At 36.7% G+C, this 19,329-nt stretch overlaps 3 protein-coding genes across 3 annotated transcripts; all 3 read left to right on the top strand.

Annotated features, from left to right (window-relative positions):
- The first annotated feature begins 217 nt into the window (after positions 1–217).
- Positions 218–5,291, top strand: LOC105331104 (uncharacterized). The gene is made up of 7 exons (XM_011433151.4): positions 218–521; positions 1,581–1,851; positions 1,962–2,522; positions 2,631–2,722; positions 3,881–4,121; positions 4,224–4,277; positions 4,403–5,291. Exons 1-7 carry the CDS (start codon positions 276–278, stop codon positions 5,113–5,115), a joined length of 2,178 nt encoding a protein of 725 aa, XP_011431453.2. The 5' UTR covers positions 218–275; the 3' UTR covers positions 5,116–5,291.
- Positions 5,292–7,879: 2,588 nt separating this feature from the next.
- Positions 7,880–13,726, top strand: LOC105331105 (nucleolar and coiled-body phosphoprotein 1). Its single transcript, XM_011433152.4, has 4 exons — positions 7,880–8,690; positions 8,795–8,943; positions 10,725–10,888; positions 11,027–13,726. Exons 1-4 carry the CDS (start codon positions 7,880–7,882, stop codon positions 12,957–12,959), a joined length of 3,057 nt encoding a protein of 1,018 aa, XP_011431454.3. The 3' UTR covers positions 12,960–13,726.
- On the top strand, positions 7,884–17,573 carry LOC105320087 (ankyrin-1). Its single transcript, XM_066071783.1, has 4 exons — positions 7,884–8,009; positions 14,801–14,998; positions 15,097–15,780; positions 16,564–17,573. The coding sequence occupies exons 2-4, from the start codon at positions 14,866–14,868 to the stop codon at positions 17,571–17,573; spliced, it is 1,827 nt and encodes a 608-aa protein (XP_065927855.1). The 5' UTR covers positions 7,884–8,009; positions 14,801–14,865.
- Positions 17,574–19,329: the final 1,756 nt, after the last annotated feature.

Below are 19,329 nucleotides of genomic sequence, written 5' to 3'. Positions count from 1 at the left end.
GCTTTGGAACTTATGAACCCGGAAGATTGGTCCTTATGATCTTATCCTCATTTATCACCAAGAATTGATAAAAATGCAAAAATGGTTCGAGAACGGGATACCGCCTTTCCAGATAATCTCGAGTGTTTTCTGCCAAATTCAAGAAATAAATGTTGGAAAAACCAACAATTTCAAGATGACAACGGAACGATGTCTTCGCGCCGATCTCATCTCGACACAAAAAGATTTTACAAGGAGGATACCCGTCATTAGATAACCAGACACTAGGATACACCATGTCGGGCGTTCTCTGGGTTCTGACTTTGGGGGCATTGGTTGCCGGTTGCTGGGCCGTGGATCAGACCCGACAGCCCGGGGCCCTGGGGGCCTCTGTGGTCGAGTCGGTGGTCAGCCTCATTAGGGAGTCCTGTCTTTTCGCAGACGACAAACGTTTTCTCCGACGTCTGGCCTACGTGCAGTCAAGAGACGGGACGGATCCCAAGACCTACGGCAGGAGTAATTATCATGGCGGAATCTGGCAGGTAGGTCCCAACTGAAACATGACAATTCCGGGTACTAGTGTATGACTGTATGTGGCTTCTTTTTTTTTTTTTTTGCTTAAGGTACTACAAACATTCGTAAAATTGGCTATTTGAAATACTTTCTCAAATGCATGAAATAGTGGCTCAATATTTTATAAAAGTTAATTTTAATCCAGTATCTTAAGAACGAAATGTAAATCATACCCATCATTTACTGGAAGCATAAAAAATCGAGGTACAGCGTATTTTGATAAAATCGATACCTACATTTGAATGATCTTCCTTTGATCTTTGTTCAATTTAGCCTTATATCATATAAAAACGTGTAACTTTTGGGATTTTTTTTTCAAGTAAAAACCTAAAATTTGGACACAATTATCACAGGTGTTTATGCTTGATGCACATCAAATTTCTAGGTCATATCAAAAGGTCAAAAGTCAAATATGATGACGTAATCTGGGAGTTTCAATTTTCACCTCTGTCAAATATTTAACTTTAAGTTACCAGTTACAATACATTTCAGTGTCTTTAAGTAACAGAAATCCCTCCTGTATAAAAAGAAGTATTATAATAAACAGTAGTAATATCTACAAAAGTAACTTATTGGCATTGCAATAGCTAACAATGACTGTTCCATTTTTAGATCCACTGAAATGAGGTCACAATGGTAGGATTAGGGCGATATGGGCCAAAATTGTTAGGCTAGATCTATTTTACAGTTAACATGGTTAAAATACTTACAGGTTTCACTCCAATAATACATGTAATGATAGGAAAATTTTTGCTTTTCTGTTGTTGTTTTTTTTTTGCTACCTTAAAACAATTCAGGTAAAACATATATAAAATATATTTCATTGAATCCCTCTTCAAAGTTGACTTTTATAAGAGTGAGATATCCGAGGATTCACAGAGCGAAAAAAAATGAAGGATGGGAGAAATCATATTCTACATCATTGATGCATTACAAATCCTAAAGTAAACTCGTTTGCAATATTTTTTTATAAATTTGCAAAGCTTTTGAAAATTCGTTATATGTTTATTTCAATACATGTGTACTAGGTGGACCAAGATAAGTTCCGGGAAACCCAAACGACATCTGGACTGCAGAACGAGAAGAACATAATCAGAAACACGTTCGGAATCAACTGGGACTACGTCACGTGGTCGGATCTTCGGAAACCCTTGTACTCGGGTATTGCTGCCGCACTGTATACTAAGCTGCATAGTGTAGTGGCTTGGAGGATAGAGGACCAAGCAAATACCTATGAAAGCTTGTTTCAGTCATCTGGGGGCCACAATTTCACAAATTTGGCTCAGCTTCTCGACCAAGGTATTTTTTGTTCTTATTTCTATTTCTCGCGAGATTTGAAACGTTTTCCATTGTTTGGTAAAATTGAAAAAACAAGAAACTACTGCTTAAGCTTACTCATTAAATTTTAGGTTGCCATGGAAATGAAGCAATCGATTTAGTTTTTGTTGTTGACAGTTCCAATTCCCTATCGAGTGACGATTTCACCAGAGCGAAATATTTCATGAGTAACGTTGTTGACGCTTTCAATATTGCGTCGGACAAAACGCGTGTTTCGGTTATTACATATTCCAATTCGCCCCGGATTGAATTTCACCTGAGTGCACACACATCGAAAACTCCGCTGAAAAACGCAATTCAGCACTTGCCTTTCCATCCCGGATCTACAAACACGGCGGCTGCTTTACAATCGGTAATAAACAGCGTTTTTACGTACAGTCGTCCCAATGCAGCAAAAGTTGTCATCGTCATTACAGACGGGCAGTCTGATGACGTCATCAACACCCAACACGCTGCTGATAACGCTAAAAGTGGCGGCGTCATAATGTTTTCTGTCGGCGTAGGTTCAAGGATTGACACCAGTGAGCTCAACTACATGGCCTCCACGCCGTCTTGTACCCACGTGTTCACCGTGTCCGGCTATGACGAAATACGGGCACTCAAAGAAGAACTCATTCAGAGTTCTTGTCGAGGTAATACACGTTAAATCATTAACATTTTAAAATGTCTTAAATCTAGCTAGCAAAAGACACGCGAGTAACTGCTGTCATTATAATAATATGCTCTCTATTTTTGTTCAGCTCCCGTTTACATAAACAGCACATTTAGCTGTGTCATAGAGAAATGTCCACCACTGGCTGTTTTGACGTCGATTCCGGGAGTCACATTGGAGGTATGTGGCTAGTAATTCTAATACATTACACACTTTGAAAAATGTTTCAAAGAGCGGTCAATTTGGTACTAAATCAACGCACTTTGAAAAAATAAATTTCAAAATGCGTTAAATTTGGGACCAAGTTAACGCTATGACTTTACATCCCAATTATTTTTATTATCGAGACTCCTAAGATGGTATGGGACACATCCATGTTGTGACGTAATATTTATCAAAATAAACAACAAAATCAAGTTAACATTATAAATAAAATAAGAATACCAAAAAAAAAAGAAACTCTTTTCTTTCGAAGTTTTTTTAAATTGCTTCCCGAGGAGAAATACCGGTTCATTTAATATAAATTACTGTATAATGCAGGCACAAATCATGGTTTTTTTAAGTTGAAGGATAGAGGTAGCACTACTCTAAGCAATGTTTAAATAAAAAAGTTATACGATTCTTATCGGGGGAGTGATATTATTCGCTCTGCTTGAATTGCATATTATCTTTATATTTTTTCAACCACCCTCGCCACTTGCTGCCTTGTGGCTATCAAGATTCATAATAGATGTACTCAGCAGAACAGTATCACGCCTTTAGATATTGTATGTAAATTATGTAATTATTTCATGCTACCGGAAGAGAGATAACTCTATTCTTAACACATATGACTAGAGTAATTAAAACATTCTATGTTGCAATCAAACTATTATTCTAAACTTGGGATTTCAAATTTAGAAGAAACCTTGACTTGTATCCCTTTTTACAACCAAACGTGATTTTGGATACACTCCTCACCCCCCCCCCCCCCCCGCCCCCCCCCCAACCACACACACACACACACTCCCCATATTCGACCAGCGGTATCATTAGTTAAGCATTTTACTTAATTGATGTATCCATAACATTTCCTGTTTAATAAAATTTAAAAAATCGTTTGAGTTTAAATGGCAATGAGGTATTTTGTGAATACGTGTATATATATATATATATATATATATATATATATATATATATATATATATATATATATATATATATATATATATATATAGAGAGAGAGAGAGAGTATATCTTGTAATTCTTAACAGTATTGCAAATTGGCCTGCATATAGAATTAATAACTTTGTGCTAACAGCAAAGTTATGAAAACTCTATGGGTTTATTTTTCATCAGACAAACATGACTTGCGGGGTGGGAAACATCTACACAGCCTTCAGCAACGCATACCCCGGGGAGAGCTACTACGAGACCATCAACTCCGTGTCCCCCGGGAACCCCACCTCTGTATTCCACAACTCCTCCGTGGACCAGACCCTGTTCATCAACCTAGTGGACGCCCTCAAGAACCAGGCCACCGACAGCACGGGATGTACCATTACCATTACCCCCTTCCACGGGGACCATACAGACCACAGTAAGTGGGGGCTTGGGTCAGTGGGAAAAATGTACTTAGGGACTGTGTAATTTAGATCTATTTGGGGGGACAATCTTATTTCTTTTCTTCTTCTTCTTACAGCCGTCAAGTGCTACGTTGATGGAATAAGAATTGAATGCCCAGATAACTGCAAAGGTATGCTTGCTACATGTATTAGATATAGATTTTAACGCTTGTGGTTTTTGGGGCAAAGTGATAACCATTATTATTTCATGCCTCACAACAGTGACAAACTTATATCTTAGTATTTTTTTACATAGAGAAATGGAACTTCCCCAATCCTTGTACCAAAGAAAACCTGGAAAAGGGGGTCTTGAAATTTCCCCATCCCACAGACGTCACAAAATACCTTATGTGTGATTTGTCAGGGAAGCTCTACATCGTACAATGTCCTCAGTTCGAGTCGTACTACCAATCCTGTCAGCAATGTGTCGGCAACACCTCGTCATCTTGTATAGTTGGCAAGAAGAACTCTACGGATTCTTCCCCATGCACGCTTGCAAATCTCCAGGCTGGACGTTTCTTTTTCACCTATCAGGCGGACAACACCAAGTTTATCCATTGTGACGTGTGGGGTAAGGCCTGGCTCATGTCATGTCCGGGGGGTGAGGTCTGGGACCAGAACATTCTTACCTGTCTGACTTCCGGTTCTGGAACTCAGTCGGGGTCGACTCCATTTTCTCCGATCGTCCGTCCGCCATCTTCCACCAACTATGGCGGCGATGAGGTTAACGGTTTCCTCTGCTGTCCGACATGTCCTCGCTTTTCACCTCCTTGTACGCATGACAAAATAAGCGCGGGACGGCTGTTTCATGGCATCGCTGGAGATCGGCACCATTACATCCAGTGTGACCTCACCGGAAGGATGTATTGTCCAATGAGCTGCGCACCGGAAGCAGATGGGTCTCTTGATTACTTCAACTACTTGTCGCAGACATGCGTGGACGGGGCTTTGTCTGGAATTGTTGGTTGATTAAAACATTTATGCAGGGTTTTTTTTTCTTGCTCGCCTCAATGACATATATTTTATTATTTTCATGCTTTGTAAAAAAAAAACCGAATAAATGCTGACGATTGTAAACTTATATGCTAATTAGACGTGACATTTATAATTCATCAAGTTGTTAAAAAATAAACACTTTCTGTGAATTTTTTCCTTATTTTACCACTACAATTTAAAGTTTGATTTTAATTTTGATCAATTCCAAGATTAAGAATCTTCTTCAAAATTTGTATATTCATATTGTCCCATATGGTTTCTTTTATTGGTTCCTGTGATATTTGTTCAGATAACGATTTAGAAATGAAAATATTTTACGAGTATGTGTAAAATGCACCAAGAAATAATATTTTTGACTGGAAAAAATTGTAAAATATGTCCTTTTGACACGAATGATATCAACAACAATGTTGACAGAATATAACCAAAACTACAGCCAGTTTAAGTAGAATGTTTTATTTCTGATTAAATAAGAATTATTCTTTAAGATTAAAAGCATTTTAATACTAACGTTTGTTTAACAGTTCTAAAATAAATCCAGTCGTGTTGAGACGCGTACACATACGTATTAATTTTGTAAACATGTGAGAACTTAAATATTATTCATACCTTACGCCAAAATTTGATTTTAACTTTGGAACTCTTTTTATTTCATCGCTCTTGAATACATGTTATTTTCAAAATAAGATTTTGGTGTGTACTGTAAACCCCTTTTTCACGGTGGCTGCGTTACAGCTTTTCTGTAGGGCGAATTGACATGCTTATTTTAGATAACTAAATAAGGAAATATGACGTGAGGCAGGTGATTCGGCAATATTTATCAATTTGCCCTGCAAAAGAACTGTGCCACATTTTGCATTATGTGTATATAACACATCGTTTCACATTTTAAAAACATATTTTTAACATACTGATATTAATTTTTATTACATACTAAGTAATAAATACAGGTTTTTTGCACATGTGATACAGATGACATCACAAAATCCATATCGGCCTCCGGGGCTGATACAGGTTATCAGCCCTCCAGGGCTGATACGGATCCGTATCGAACCCTTTGCGGAACTCCTCTGCCTTTTCTCGCTTCGGCATTTTTGCATGTTTACAGACGAAAAATAAAACATTATCAGTTACAGTCGACATTTTTAAGTGCAGTTGAAAATTTCAAATGCTAGCAAATGTTTTAAAGCAGTCAACTTTTAAAACCTGATGAAATTCCGTTCTGTAGCTTCATGTTTGTTAAAACAATAAGAACTCATATTTTTATCAAATACATGTACATGTCCAGACCTTTTTCAAATAATATGAATAATCAGTTTGTTCAAGTTGATGGGGTTTCTTTTTAAATTTATTACGAAGTATGTAATAAATATAATAATAGATACTCTTTTCCATATCACGGCTTGTATCAGCCCTCGACCAATATCAACCCTCGGGCCTTCGGCCCTCGGGCTGATATTGGAGTCTCGGGCTGATACAAGCTGTGATATGGAAAAGGGTATGTATTATTCTCTATTTATCATCATTATGGAAGTGTCATTTTGAAGTCACACGACGCTATGCAAGTGCAACGTTATAAGCAAAAATCGAAAATTACGCTCACATTATTCGGTTTGACGGTTACACACTTGGAATAATAGTTTATTTTAATTCTTAATCACATTTGCAGACAATGAAAAATATAAATGAATTAATATTTCTGAAACAAGTACCCTCATAAATTCAACGCTGTGTGCAAACAAGTTTTGCTAACACCTAACGCACTTTACTCAAGGATGTTCGATTGTCGTGGCCATTTTTAGACTGTATTGATCTCCTAAAGAAGAAGGACTCTATACAAAAATTAAAAAGATAGGAAAACATTCAAATTTAACATCAATCTTCCAAATTTTTTTTTACTAAAAAAAAAATAGTTTATAGGTAAACAAATCATATCTGAACTGAGGTTTTTGGTGGATCTGATGATTAATTTGTTGACCATTGAGCCTTCTTAATTAATTTGCACACACCGTTGTAATTATGATTTTAAAATGTTTTTATAAAGATTCATTGCTTTTAAATTTTGAATTTAGATATTTTAAACTATCAATGAAATTATCAATGTATTTTACGGAAGAAATCTACTGTTTTACTATTTAATTGAATAAGAAAAAAGATTACATGGAAGTTTTAAGACTTGCATAAAAAATATTTTCTGTATACGTAGGCCTACTTCCGCATTTTGGTAGAATATTATCTAACTGATTGAATATCGGGAAGCGAAAAGCATGAATAATTTAATTGGAATTTGAAATCTTAACTCAAAGCTAATTTCTAATTTCGTCTTATACGTTAATCAAAACAAAGACATGTAAACTAATTTAAGAACCTGCTAACGTTATCAAAAAATGCATGTAATTCATAAATCGTATTGCAGTCCTTTATCAAGGAAGTATTTGTATAAATAATTACAAGTATCATATGCCTCGTCTTATCGATTCATAAAACCAGCTAAGTTTTGGAAGCAATTTTTCTCATGAAAAATGTGTAAGACGTTTATCAAAAACAGATTTCCTGCGAAGCGATCTTTAAACTGCTTTGTTTTAGTCCATGCCGCAAATTCATGAGAGTCCATAGAGAATAAAATTGTAAACGTTATTCTAAGCGGAGGATATTATGACGTCATGTGTCTCCTTATTTGCCGCGTTAATATTTGTTTACGTCGTCGCCAAGACATTTCACAAATAATGTAGGAAATATGAGTTTATTTTCCGATGGCGTTGTCCACCAAGATATATCACGGACGTCAAACTGCAGCTTTGAAAATAGAATATCAAGATGGACGTGCATGTTGGAAAAACAACCAGACGGGGACAGCGAATTTATAGGTATTTGTTCTAACCAGCAGTGTAGACCGGAAACAAACTTGAAAACTAAAGTGAACATAAAACAGGATAAAGCTCTTTGTGCGAAATTACCAATACAATCTGACGATCCTCGCCAATCAATTTGTAAGTATTGTCCGGAAGTTTTAAAAGAGACATCGAAAAGTCGCTTCTATTCGTCGGTTAATGGTCATAACACAGACGTTGATTTGGTGAGCAAACTCAACTCTCAATGGGTGAATCTTGTGAAAATTCCAGTAGAATTACGGGGTAGCGAGATCCAGGGTTTCATCGGGTTGCTGCAGAAACAAATAAAGGGAATAGAATCGTTTTCACCCGTGTTGAGCAAATCAGAACATTCATTAGAGCAGAAGGACGAAGAGATTCAGCGACAAGCAGAACAGGAAGAGAGGAGAAAAGCGACAAAGTCTAGCAGAGATCTAGAACTACAGAGGGGCCTTACAAAAAGACAGAGAAAGCGGCAACTGGTAAATGAAGACTCTGAAATCGCTGTGGGTCAACAAGGGAGAGTTTCTTTAGAGGTCAACCATACTATCACCGAGTCGCACCAGTTGCTACACGTGAAGACGATCATCGGCCTGCTCCATTCCATCATTGATGTCATTCTCTTCGCCATGTCGGGCTCTTTAGTGTTCGATTTAAACGATGCAGAAATTTGGAAAGGTGTGGAAAAGTTCGACGATGTGCAATCTTGTTTTTAATTTAATCAAATTTTTCAATAAATTATATTAGATTCTATATATGCATACTTTTTGTTTATGTTATAGGTTTTGCAATAAGATGCAAAGAACTTGAGTCACAACTGGGGATTTTGACGAATAATTTTCTTGAAAAGAAAATAGCGGAGAAATTGTCAAGAAAAAAAAAGCGTGAGGACAACGTTCTCGATTTGATTGCTTCCTTCGAGGAGCGCCCGGTAAGGCTTATATAAATTACACATTGTGATTGTGGTTTTTTTTCTCTTAATTTTTTTATTTTGATATGAGTGTCTGATTTATATGGATTTTTTTCCTTTTTTTTTTTGGGGGGGGGGGGGAGAGGGGAGGGGATGTTGTATTTTTTTCTGTTTTTATTGTTTGTTTTGACAAATTCTCTATGAATGTATTTCATTCTGTACAAGATCTTCATCGATGAAATCATATTTTTGTGGGGCAAGAACGCAGTTACAAGACCTAACTGATTACAGTTTTGTTTCCTATAAAAAAAAAAATTATAAGTACAAGTTCATACCACTGAGTACATGTTTTTCAAACAGTTGACATGATGTTAAAGCAACATAATAAGCAACAATAACTTATATAGCTATTCTTAAAAGCTGTATAACAATTAAACAATTTGACAAAAATAATGAACATTTTTTTTCTAATAAAAATGAAATAGAATTTACAGGCAATAGTGAATATAGGGTTATTCACATTAAAAATGCTAGAAAAAATATGAAATGGTCACTGCAAACTTATACATGTTAATGATGTCTTTGTGAAACAAATTTTAAACATGTTACGCATATTAAAAAACAATGAATTCGCGAAATAAACAACTCTCGAGATTATATATTAATGTAAATTCCATTTTTCATAAATATTGTTGGCGAATTCCACAATGCACTTTTCTTCTTCTTTTTTTATTTCGATTAGAAAACATTGTTAAGTAAATTGACGGTAATAAATTGTTCACGTTCAACTTTACCAAAAGTAATGTTTCTGCAATCTCTGTGTATGCAGGGACAAAGCATCGGAGGTGGGTGGGGCGGGGGGAGACAACCTTTTCTCGCATTATCACCGGTGTGAGATCGGTTTGTCCGGTGTGAGACAGCAGTGTGAGATTTTTCTGTCTTACACTGTGTATTACTACGCCGTTTTAAAACATAAACAAACGTTGTTTACTGTAGGGAAATGCAAAATGGTGCATTGAGATTATCTATTTAGCAATTGTGTTGCTTAATTAATTACAATTTATTATATTTTTAATTTAAATACTGTCGTATGCTCTCATTTTGACTTGCACTATTTGAAGCACGCGGAAGGATAAACCGAAAGTAATCTTTTTGAACGTCATAACAGAAAGTTGTCAAACATCATTTTTAAGGTACATAATATAATATAATGTAATATAATGCGAGAAAAATAATCATTCATTATATACTCGTGTGGGATAGTGAAATTCCACCTCGGGGCCAAGATTCACGGTCTAGGACTCGGCAAAGCCTCGTCCTAGACCGTGAATCTTGTCCCCTCGGTGAAATTTCACTATCCCACACTCGTAATAATGAATGATTCTATTACTCTCCCCCTTCACTTTTTCTAGCAGCAAACGTTTTTTTTTTAAATTTACATATAAAAGAGTAAATTAAAATGGAGTTGCCCCCCCCCCCCTAGTTTTTTGGTTGCATGTAAAGAATTTGAATAAAGAGGAAGGAAATAACATTAAAATTGAGGTTATATTAAATTATAGGTACGCTATGCTCTGACCCCCCCCCCCTTCCCCAACCACGGATTAGGATTTTAATTATTTTGAGGAATTGGATTTATTTTATTTTTTTTTGCTTGTCAAGATTTTTTGAATGTGTTTACCCCCCCCCCCCCCCTTCCCAACCTTATTTTAAAAAACGATGCTACGTGCCTGATATGTATATGTAAAAGACAGTACTGTATCTTGGGGTTTTATTATAATGATTTTTAATTTTTAAAACATTAGACCAAGTCCAAAGTAAGGAAGTTACGGAAAGCTACAGAAATCTTGGTGGAAAATGAGCGACAACTCGGCCTGATCCAGGGAGAAATTATTTTCATAAAAGACATCACCTTGATTTCTGAATCCCTTAGAGATCTGTTTAACTTTATGGATGCCGAGTTATCAAGGTAACGTATATTCATGCACCCAAGGTTTTCGAATATTTTAGATGAACAATTCTATATAAAACATTGTTTGAAGAGATAGATTGGTTTATTTACATTTACATGTAGATAATTATTGTTCCCGCGTTTTGATTTTGACAGATGTGAAAAGGGATCAAAGTCAACAAGAGTCAAGAGTGGCAGAATAAAAAGAAGTAGAGAGGTTCGGGATGAGAGTGCTTCCGACGAGAACCAAGCTGGGGGTAGAAAACGACCGGAACAGGCAGGGCCGTCATCAAAGGGAGTGAAAGCAGGAGAAACCCAGGAAAAACCCCAAGGAGACGACCCCTCTCCCTCAAAATCAAAGGATGAAAAAGCAAAGGATGAAAAAACGAAGGATGAAAAAGCAAAGGAAGAAAAAGCAAAGGATGAAAAACCAAAGGATGAAAAATCAAAAGGTGGACCATCCACAAGTGGAAAATCACCAGAAAAGGGAGACATCAAAGACCAGATGGTTCAAGCCATTCAAGGGAAAGTGGGCGAGATAGGGGAACAGTTAGGAGGGCAGGTCAAGCAAATGGGGGACCGGGTTTTTCAGGGTTTGTTTCAGAAAGCCAAAGACTTGACAAATCTGAATATAAACAATGGAACGAGTGCTATGGACGATGTAGATGATTTGTATTATGAATCTAACAGCCTGTCGTCCACTGACGACGACTCTGATAGTGAGTTAAGTTGTTCTGGGGATTCCAGTGAAAAAACAAACAACGTCAGAGGAACAAACATTCTCAACTTAATGCACACAATGCGAAGACTTTTTAAGCGCAAAGGGAAGCGGAAGGGAGAACTGCCAGCGGGCGGTAAGCCCGAGGAATGCTTGGAATTTTCACCGCAGATAACCAATGAGATCATGATAAATGAAGATTCGTCGTCAGATGATGACGACATTTCGGACATCACAACCAATTCTGAAGAATCGGAGGGGAGAGCAGGAACATCTAAATGGCACCAAAAACAGCAGACGAAAATGCCAATATCTGAAACTGAGACTGAAAAAAGTGATGATATTTCTAGTGCTAATAATGTAGATCTGTCTACGCATTCCAGGAAAAGAAACCAAAGTCCAAAGTACAATAGCAAAAAACACAAAGTTAAGAGTCGGGTATCTTCCGTGTCCGAAAGTTATTCCGATTCGGAGACAAACGCTGAAGTTTCAAAAATAGATGATGCTACATTGCACCCACGGGTAAAACAAACCACCCGTAGTCCCAAGTCAAAATGGCAGGCTGTCACCAGGGATCACAGGAGAGCCTTTTCCCCTTCAAATGATCGCAGAAAACAAACCACCCGTAGTCCCAAGTCAAAATGGCAGGCTGTCACCAGGGATCACAGGAGAGCCTTTTTCCCTTCAAATGATCGCAGAAATGATTATCAATCATCACAGCCAAGAGGACAATCTATACACGTAGGCGGGCCGAGGTTATCATTTAACATGGGGGACGTTGGTGTGAGGTTTTCTCCCGATGGAAAGTACATCGGAAAGGAGCAGGGTTCATCTAAACAAAACAAAACAGAGCAACCATTCTCCAAAGAGAGCAGTCCTCCGGATCAACAGGTTAATACGGCCGGAAGTGGAATGTTTCCGAGGCTGAAACAGTTGTCATTTTATGAAAAGCCGGAAATACAAAATACGATGACTTTTGAAGAAGATGGGTCTGCCTCGAGTTCAAGTGTGGAAGAAGTCATCTTATCTCCTTCCAAAGACGCCGTAGAGTTCGTCACGTCGTCTCTATCTGATTCCAGTATTTACACAAAACCTGTGTTCGAGGAAATTCGGGAAACGGAAAAGGAGGACAAAGCGGAAAAAACGGAAGAAACGGAAGAAAATGTGGCACCAGTTATAGCCGTGGAAGATCCGTTACCGACAAGGGTGGGAAGGGTGGCTAAGAAGGCCGCAATGTACACTTGTACAATGATCTCTCTTGGTCTAGGATCGTGGTCCATTCATCAGTCGTATAAATGTTACTCTGAGTGCAGGCTGGACTGTTTTGATATGTCCGGATTTGACAAGCTTCTGGAATTACGACATTTGTAGATTGTGTTGTTGTTATTTATATAAAGGGTATGGAAACTGACATATGGCATACTCAGTAGAGAAATGTTGTGTGACATAACAATAGAATTTAGACGTGAACGCGTTGATTGTCCAGTATTGTTTCTTAAATATTTTATAATTGTATTCTATCATGTTATTGGAATACCAAATTTTACACAATATACATTAAGTGCAATGATGACATTCTACATAAAACAGTTCTTTTATTGTGTGAACTGCTGAACATGTACATATTGAGAGCAATTCAAACTCGGTATGTCGTAACAGTAGATGGATGTACAAAAAGGTAGACACTTAAGTTTTACTTAACTCAAGTTCCAGTTAAAGAATCTGCTACTGTAACCGTTCTCTTAATTTATGTTTTTAGATTTCAATGTCTTTTGTTGTATGTTTATTAAAACGTTTTTTTTTTTTAAACCAAAAACAGAATGATGTGCTTTGTGACCCGGGTCATTCCGTTCTTGTATAGTTGTTTGATCCATACAAATATTGAAATAATGTTTTAACTGCGTTTGTTCTTTGATCTATTATAGAAAGTATTTTGTTGTTTTTGGGTGTTTTTTTTTTTGATAACTTGGTTTAATTGTTTGAACATAAACAATTAGAAAAATGATCATGCTTTTGTTTAACTTTTTAAAATTTATTTTGGAGAAGGGTGGGGCCTGGAGTATTGTTCTTATAAAAAAATTTTTGTCATTTTCATTGTTGACATCGTATAAAAGATTAAATAAATAAATCAAGCAGTTCGTGCATGTTGTATTTCCTAAGGGAAAAGTAATTGCCTTAGTGGTTTAAGAACAGTGTGTCACAAGCCAGCATTAGCAACAATCATAAAATATTCATCAATTTACATGGGAATGAGAAATTTCTTGTATTTAATTCAGAATATTATGTTTGATTTCTTTTCAAAAGTGCAACCCAATGGTGAACAATCTCAGTAGGATTTAATAGTAGTTTAATTTTTTATTTGATTTTAACAATTTACGTAAGAAATCGAGATACAATCGCTAACCCAACAACCCCACCCCAGACTCCATATGTCCTACCATACAATCACATGTGCTGCGAGAGTTAATTAATGTGCACATGCATAATTTTTCCTACAATAATCAATATCGAAAAAACAATTATTAAGCACTAACCAATCAATGTTAGATAGCCTAAGCCTAATCTCAATGAATATGCAGAACGACCGAAAGACGGGCCGATATCGTAGTGTCGTCACTTTAAAACAGTCAGTATTCAGTTAATAAAGTTTCCAGAAACAATACAAAGGGTCCAACGTCTATTGTTCGTTTTTTCCTGAAGTTAATGGCGGCGGATTTGAGCGCGAAACACATCCCAGGTAATAATGGTGTAGACCTTTAAATTGTTTGGGTATGAATTTGGCTCTTGTTTACCTTTAGAATAAAAACCTTTACAGGATTACGTTGAGCTTGATCGATATTATTGATCCGAACCTAACAAGACAGGTATGCATTTTAAATTATGTAAAGAAACTATAGGAAACGAGTTAAGGTAAGCATATTTTGGAATCACTCGTACCGGACTTCATAGCTATTTTGTTCAGTGTAGCATTCAACTCTTTTAATGATATCTTGAGAAAATTAATCTTGTTAAAAGAAGTTAAAAGTGCCTAGTTTGTAAAACTAATTTTGATAAAGTAAATTGAAATATTCCTGATCTAGATTCTGTACATACTATTAGTTGTAAAGATACCGTGACTCCATAATCTATAGTCTAAAGGAAACATTTAAAATATATGTCTTAACAATTGAATACAGTAAATTACATTAAGTCAGAAATATTTATTTCGAAAGGTTACATGCTCCGCTGTGTTCTGCATGACAGAGGCACAGAGGAATGAGAAAATTCGGGCGGGATAATGACGGAGATCGATGTTGCCACCCGACATCGTCAGGTCACCATCTTACAATGTATGGTTGCAAAGGACGAGGACGAAATCATATGGACGCTATCCATGAACAAAGACATTATGAAAAAGGAATTAGGATTCGGTAAATACCTGACATCATATATTCCATATATTTGCATTTCTATGAATGAAAAGAAATTGTTCTGCATCAATGCAAATATTGTGTTTGATCTTTTACAGAGTACGAAAGTCGTAATCGAATGTGCATTTGTGGACAAATGTTCGAGAAACTACGCCACAATAATCACATATTTCACATCGAAAAGTTATCGGGATGGGTATTGGAAGGACGGTGTCCGCACGTGGAGCATACAACAGACAACGTTCCGCAACATGCAGCAACTACGTTTTTGCACTGCGCATGTGCTCTAGGGAAGTTAAGAGTCATCAAATTTCTAGTTCATGAACATGACTGCTCTCTTAACGAAACAACGAAAGCGACATTATTTGCTCCGATCCATTTTGCAATCTACAACAAAGATATAAAATTATTTAATTTTTTGATCTCAAAGAAAATTAATGTTAACGTCTGCTGCAGAGGAGAAGAAAGATATTCAGCTCTAATGTTGGCAGTTTTGGAAAATGCTGATGAAATCGTTAAGATGTTGTTGAAAATGGAAAGTCTGCAAAAGAATTTTGTAAACTCGTACCAAAAGGGCGCATTGTGTTGCGCAGTAGAAATGAACAACAAGAGAATGGTCCAACTTCTAACAGACAATGGCGTCATGGCAACTCCAGGAACTCTGTATCGGGCCGATATCTATGGTGATGATTACATCACTGGGCGCGTGCTCCAGACACGTGATGCTGATTTTTATACCCCACAACAGCAACATACCCTGATTTACTCAGCTGTTGTTAAAGGTAAGTACACCTATAATATAAGTAAAGCCAAGTCCGAAACATCTGTTAAACGACAGAGATTTCGGAATCAGCTTGGCTTTTTTTAGCGATTTTGTAGCTGCAGGACTGTAGCCCCCGGTCTGAAAAAATTCGGATGGACGACTTGGGAGCTACAGTGCCTCCCATAGTAAAAAGCTGCAATTTACGGCGCACAAAAAATTGCGCTAGTTTTGGACTGATTAAACTCAATTCCGAACACATTCTGTACAAATATTTGATTCCAAAAATTTCCTCGGACAATTTACTACAGATATCGTCACTTTACTTGCCTCTGATATTCTTTTAAACACCATCACCAGCCCCGTAAAATGAAGTGGTGCAGTTTGTTTACATGACGTAAATTAATACACTTTATTTTCGGAGGTCGGTTAGCATGTTTCAGAGAAAGTCTGAGGCAAGTAAAGTAACAATATCAGTAGTAAATTGTCTGAAGAATTTAATGGTACTAATTGTTTTCACAGAATTTGTGTGAAAATAATTTAATCAGTCCAAAACTAGCGCAATTTTTTGTGAGCCGTAAATTGCAGTTTTTTTTACTATGGGAGGCACTGTAGCTCCCAGGTCGTCCATCCGAATTTTTTCAGACCGGGAGCTACAGACCTGCAGCTAGCGATTTTGATACTTGGCATGCCAGAATTGTCAAATATCAAAGTCGTAAACATTAATTATTTCGGACTATTGGAAAGCCTAGACTTCCACTATTTGATTGATAAATATTCATTAAAATCATTTTTGTCCTTTTAGGCAAAGTGAATTCTTTGAAGCTACTTTTAAAACATGGCTTTCAACTCAATCATCGCCCTGAGTATCTATGTCCCGTGGAGGAGGATCCATTATTCCACGCCACTCTGCAAAATAACCCTGATATGGTTCGCGTTTTGTTAGATCATAAAGCTGATATTAGCAGAAAAATATACGGCACGACCTCGTACGATCTGGCGAGAATTTTAGATTTAAAAGATGTTTGTGTCATCTTGAAAAACGAACTAGAGAGAAAGCATCTACTTGTGAAAGCAGAACTGCAGACTGATTCTAGCCCCTTCATGACGATTTTAACCCTGGCAGGAGTGAATAAGAAGGAATTCATATCCAAGCTTGTTTTGAAAGGACTTGACATCAACGATACTGCAGGTCATGGGTTCAACCCATTGCACGAGTCCATAAACCGCGAAGACGAGGCAATGGTAAAGCACCTGTTGCAGTGTGGGGCGGATCCTAACAGACAGAGCGCCGAGCCCGGATATATGACCCCGCTACACATAGCCATCATCAAAGGTAACCTAAATCTCGTGAAGATGCTGCTCAGTTTAAACGTCAAGATGGAGGTTGACCGTCCCGTTCTTGTTTTATGGGGGTCAGACACTTACTATACGGACTGGATTGCGGACCCTAAAATTATGCCACGTCATCGTTCGTCGCTATGTGACGCAGTGTGCCGGAACTTCGTCACCATTGCTCACTTCCTGTTGGAGGCGGGAAACGATATTGCTGAGGAAGACCCCGAGAGCGTTAAATTCATCATTAAACATACGAAAAGTGAGAGTATTCGGAGACAGTTGCTAGATCACATGCAAACACCTCGTAGTTTAGGGGTTCTATGTAGGAATTACCTAAGACGCATGCAAAGACATGACATACAGGAGTTTGTGGAGAAGCAGGAACTTCCGCATTCGTTAAAGCAGTCTCTATTGTTACAAGATTCTATAGAACCTTCGCTGTTTGTTAAAAGAGATAATAAATATGTTACTTGTTAGTCTTTTTTTCTTTTCTTACCTATTTAATTAAATTTTAGAGTTTTTATTTCAACAGATAAAAAATTTAAAACCTCAGACAGTGTCCGCATTTCAAAACTAGTTTTGCAAAGTCCAAGGTCTAAAACCTGTCTTTTAGTGAAAAAAAATGAGAGAAAAAGTGAGGCGCTTGTCTTATAGGTTGATGACTCACCAAACATTATTGATATTTCATTGAAAAGAGTGCTATTCCAGTGTCATTAATTCTTCTGGAGGGAGACAGTGGAGAATATATTTAATGCCCGTTGTTCTAAATATTACGCAGCATTTATTCAGGTTGTATAGCAGTTTTAAACTATGAAAGCCTACACGATCCAGTTCTAACCAGTTTATCGATTTGGTCGAAACCTTCAGCAACCTAAGAAAAATCACGGACTGCATGACACAATCATAATGATGTCAGAATGATCATAATTATGGTTGCAGAAAATATCTACATACCCTGCTAACGCGGGTCATACTTTTTTTTATGCAATATTAAAATTCAGCAAATTGATATGCATTTAATCAGCTGCGTTAAAAAATATGACACTCGGTCTTACTGTCCTCCAAATAGGATATCCACTTTCTAAAGAACCTGGGTTTTTTTAAGCAGTGACATTATACAGTGTTTTAAAAGTAGGTATATTCTTTGTCGTCTTATACCTTCAGGTTCGCAAAATGACATGCACGTGTAATTTGAGCAATATACATGTTGGCATCGTCATGAATTTTAGCATCGGGATCAATTACCTGTGTCTATTATGAACTTAAATGAAATGATGTTACCCTATATCTTAATTCATACATATATATACCGAAGAGAAGATTACTCATTCAACTAATGTTACATAGCCGATAGGCTCCCTTTTCTGTATTATAGTAGGTAAAAAGCAGTGACAATATTTAATGCTAAGTAGGTATATTCTTTTTCGCCTTTTTTCAATTTTTTTTTTATTTAATAGGACCTCAAAATACAGTTTAAATGTTTAGAAGAAAAGTCATCTGTTGAAATGACGTGCTGTAATGTTTTTGATAATCATCTACCCTTGAAGCAACTTTTGCAAATGCAATGCATGAAAAGTGACATAGATAAATACATTTCTTTACATTTTGAAAAAGGAAAAACGGATTTTTAAAAAAGCAAAGTCATACCAGTACATAATTTTTAGAGCGAAAAATGTATGCATATTTTTTTTTATAATTATCTTGATTTGACAAAATAGGAATGAAAAGTAGGTGTCCGCTTAGCAGTTTGATTGTTGTCACTGTTTATTGATCACGAAAAAGTATCATAGCCAGGAAATGAAGGTTAAGTTTTTGTTTTGATTTTTGTTTTGTTTTTGTTTTTTGTTCTGTTTTGTTTTTGCTTTTGGTTTTGTTTGTTTTTTGTTTTGTGTGGGTTTTTTGTTGTTGTTGTTGTTTTGATTTTGTGTGAAGGGAAAAAGGATATGTATTTTACCAGTACATATAAAATAACCAGCAACCTGCATCTTTAAAGTAATGCCTGAAAAGAACTGAGACGATATGTAAGTTATCAGAAGGAACGTTACTTTGATCAAGAGACCATGCAAAATGTTAATTACGACGCGCTCCTGTACACACATACATGTATTCCTTACAAAATCTGAAAATAACAAGTTTTGGTTAATTGTTGTTGTTTTTTAATGTTAACAGAAAGTAATGTTTGAATTATCTAGAACAGATCTGAGGATAAAAAAAAGATTCATTCCATTCCAAC

Source organism: Magallana gigas, chromosome 2 (genome assembly GCF_963853765.1).
Source record: "Magallana gigas chromosome 2, xbMagGiga1.1, whole genome shotgun sequence".
NCBI lineage: Eukaryota > Metazoa > Mollusca > Bivalvia > Ostreida > Ostreidae > Magallana > Magallana gigas.
This window is presented reverse-complemented; position numbering and strand designations above follow the sequence as displayed.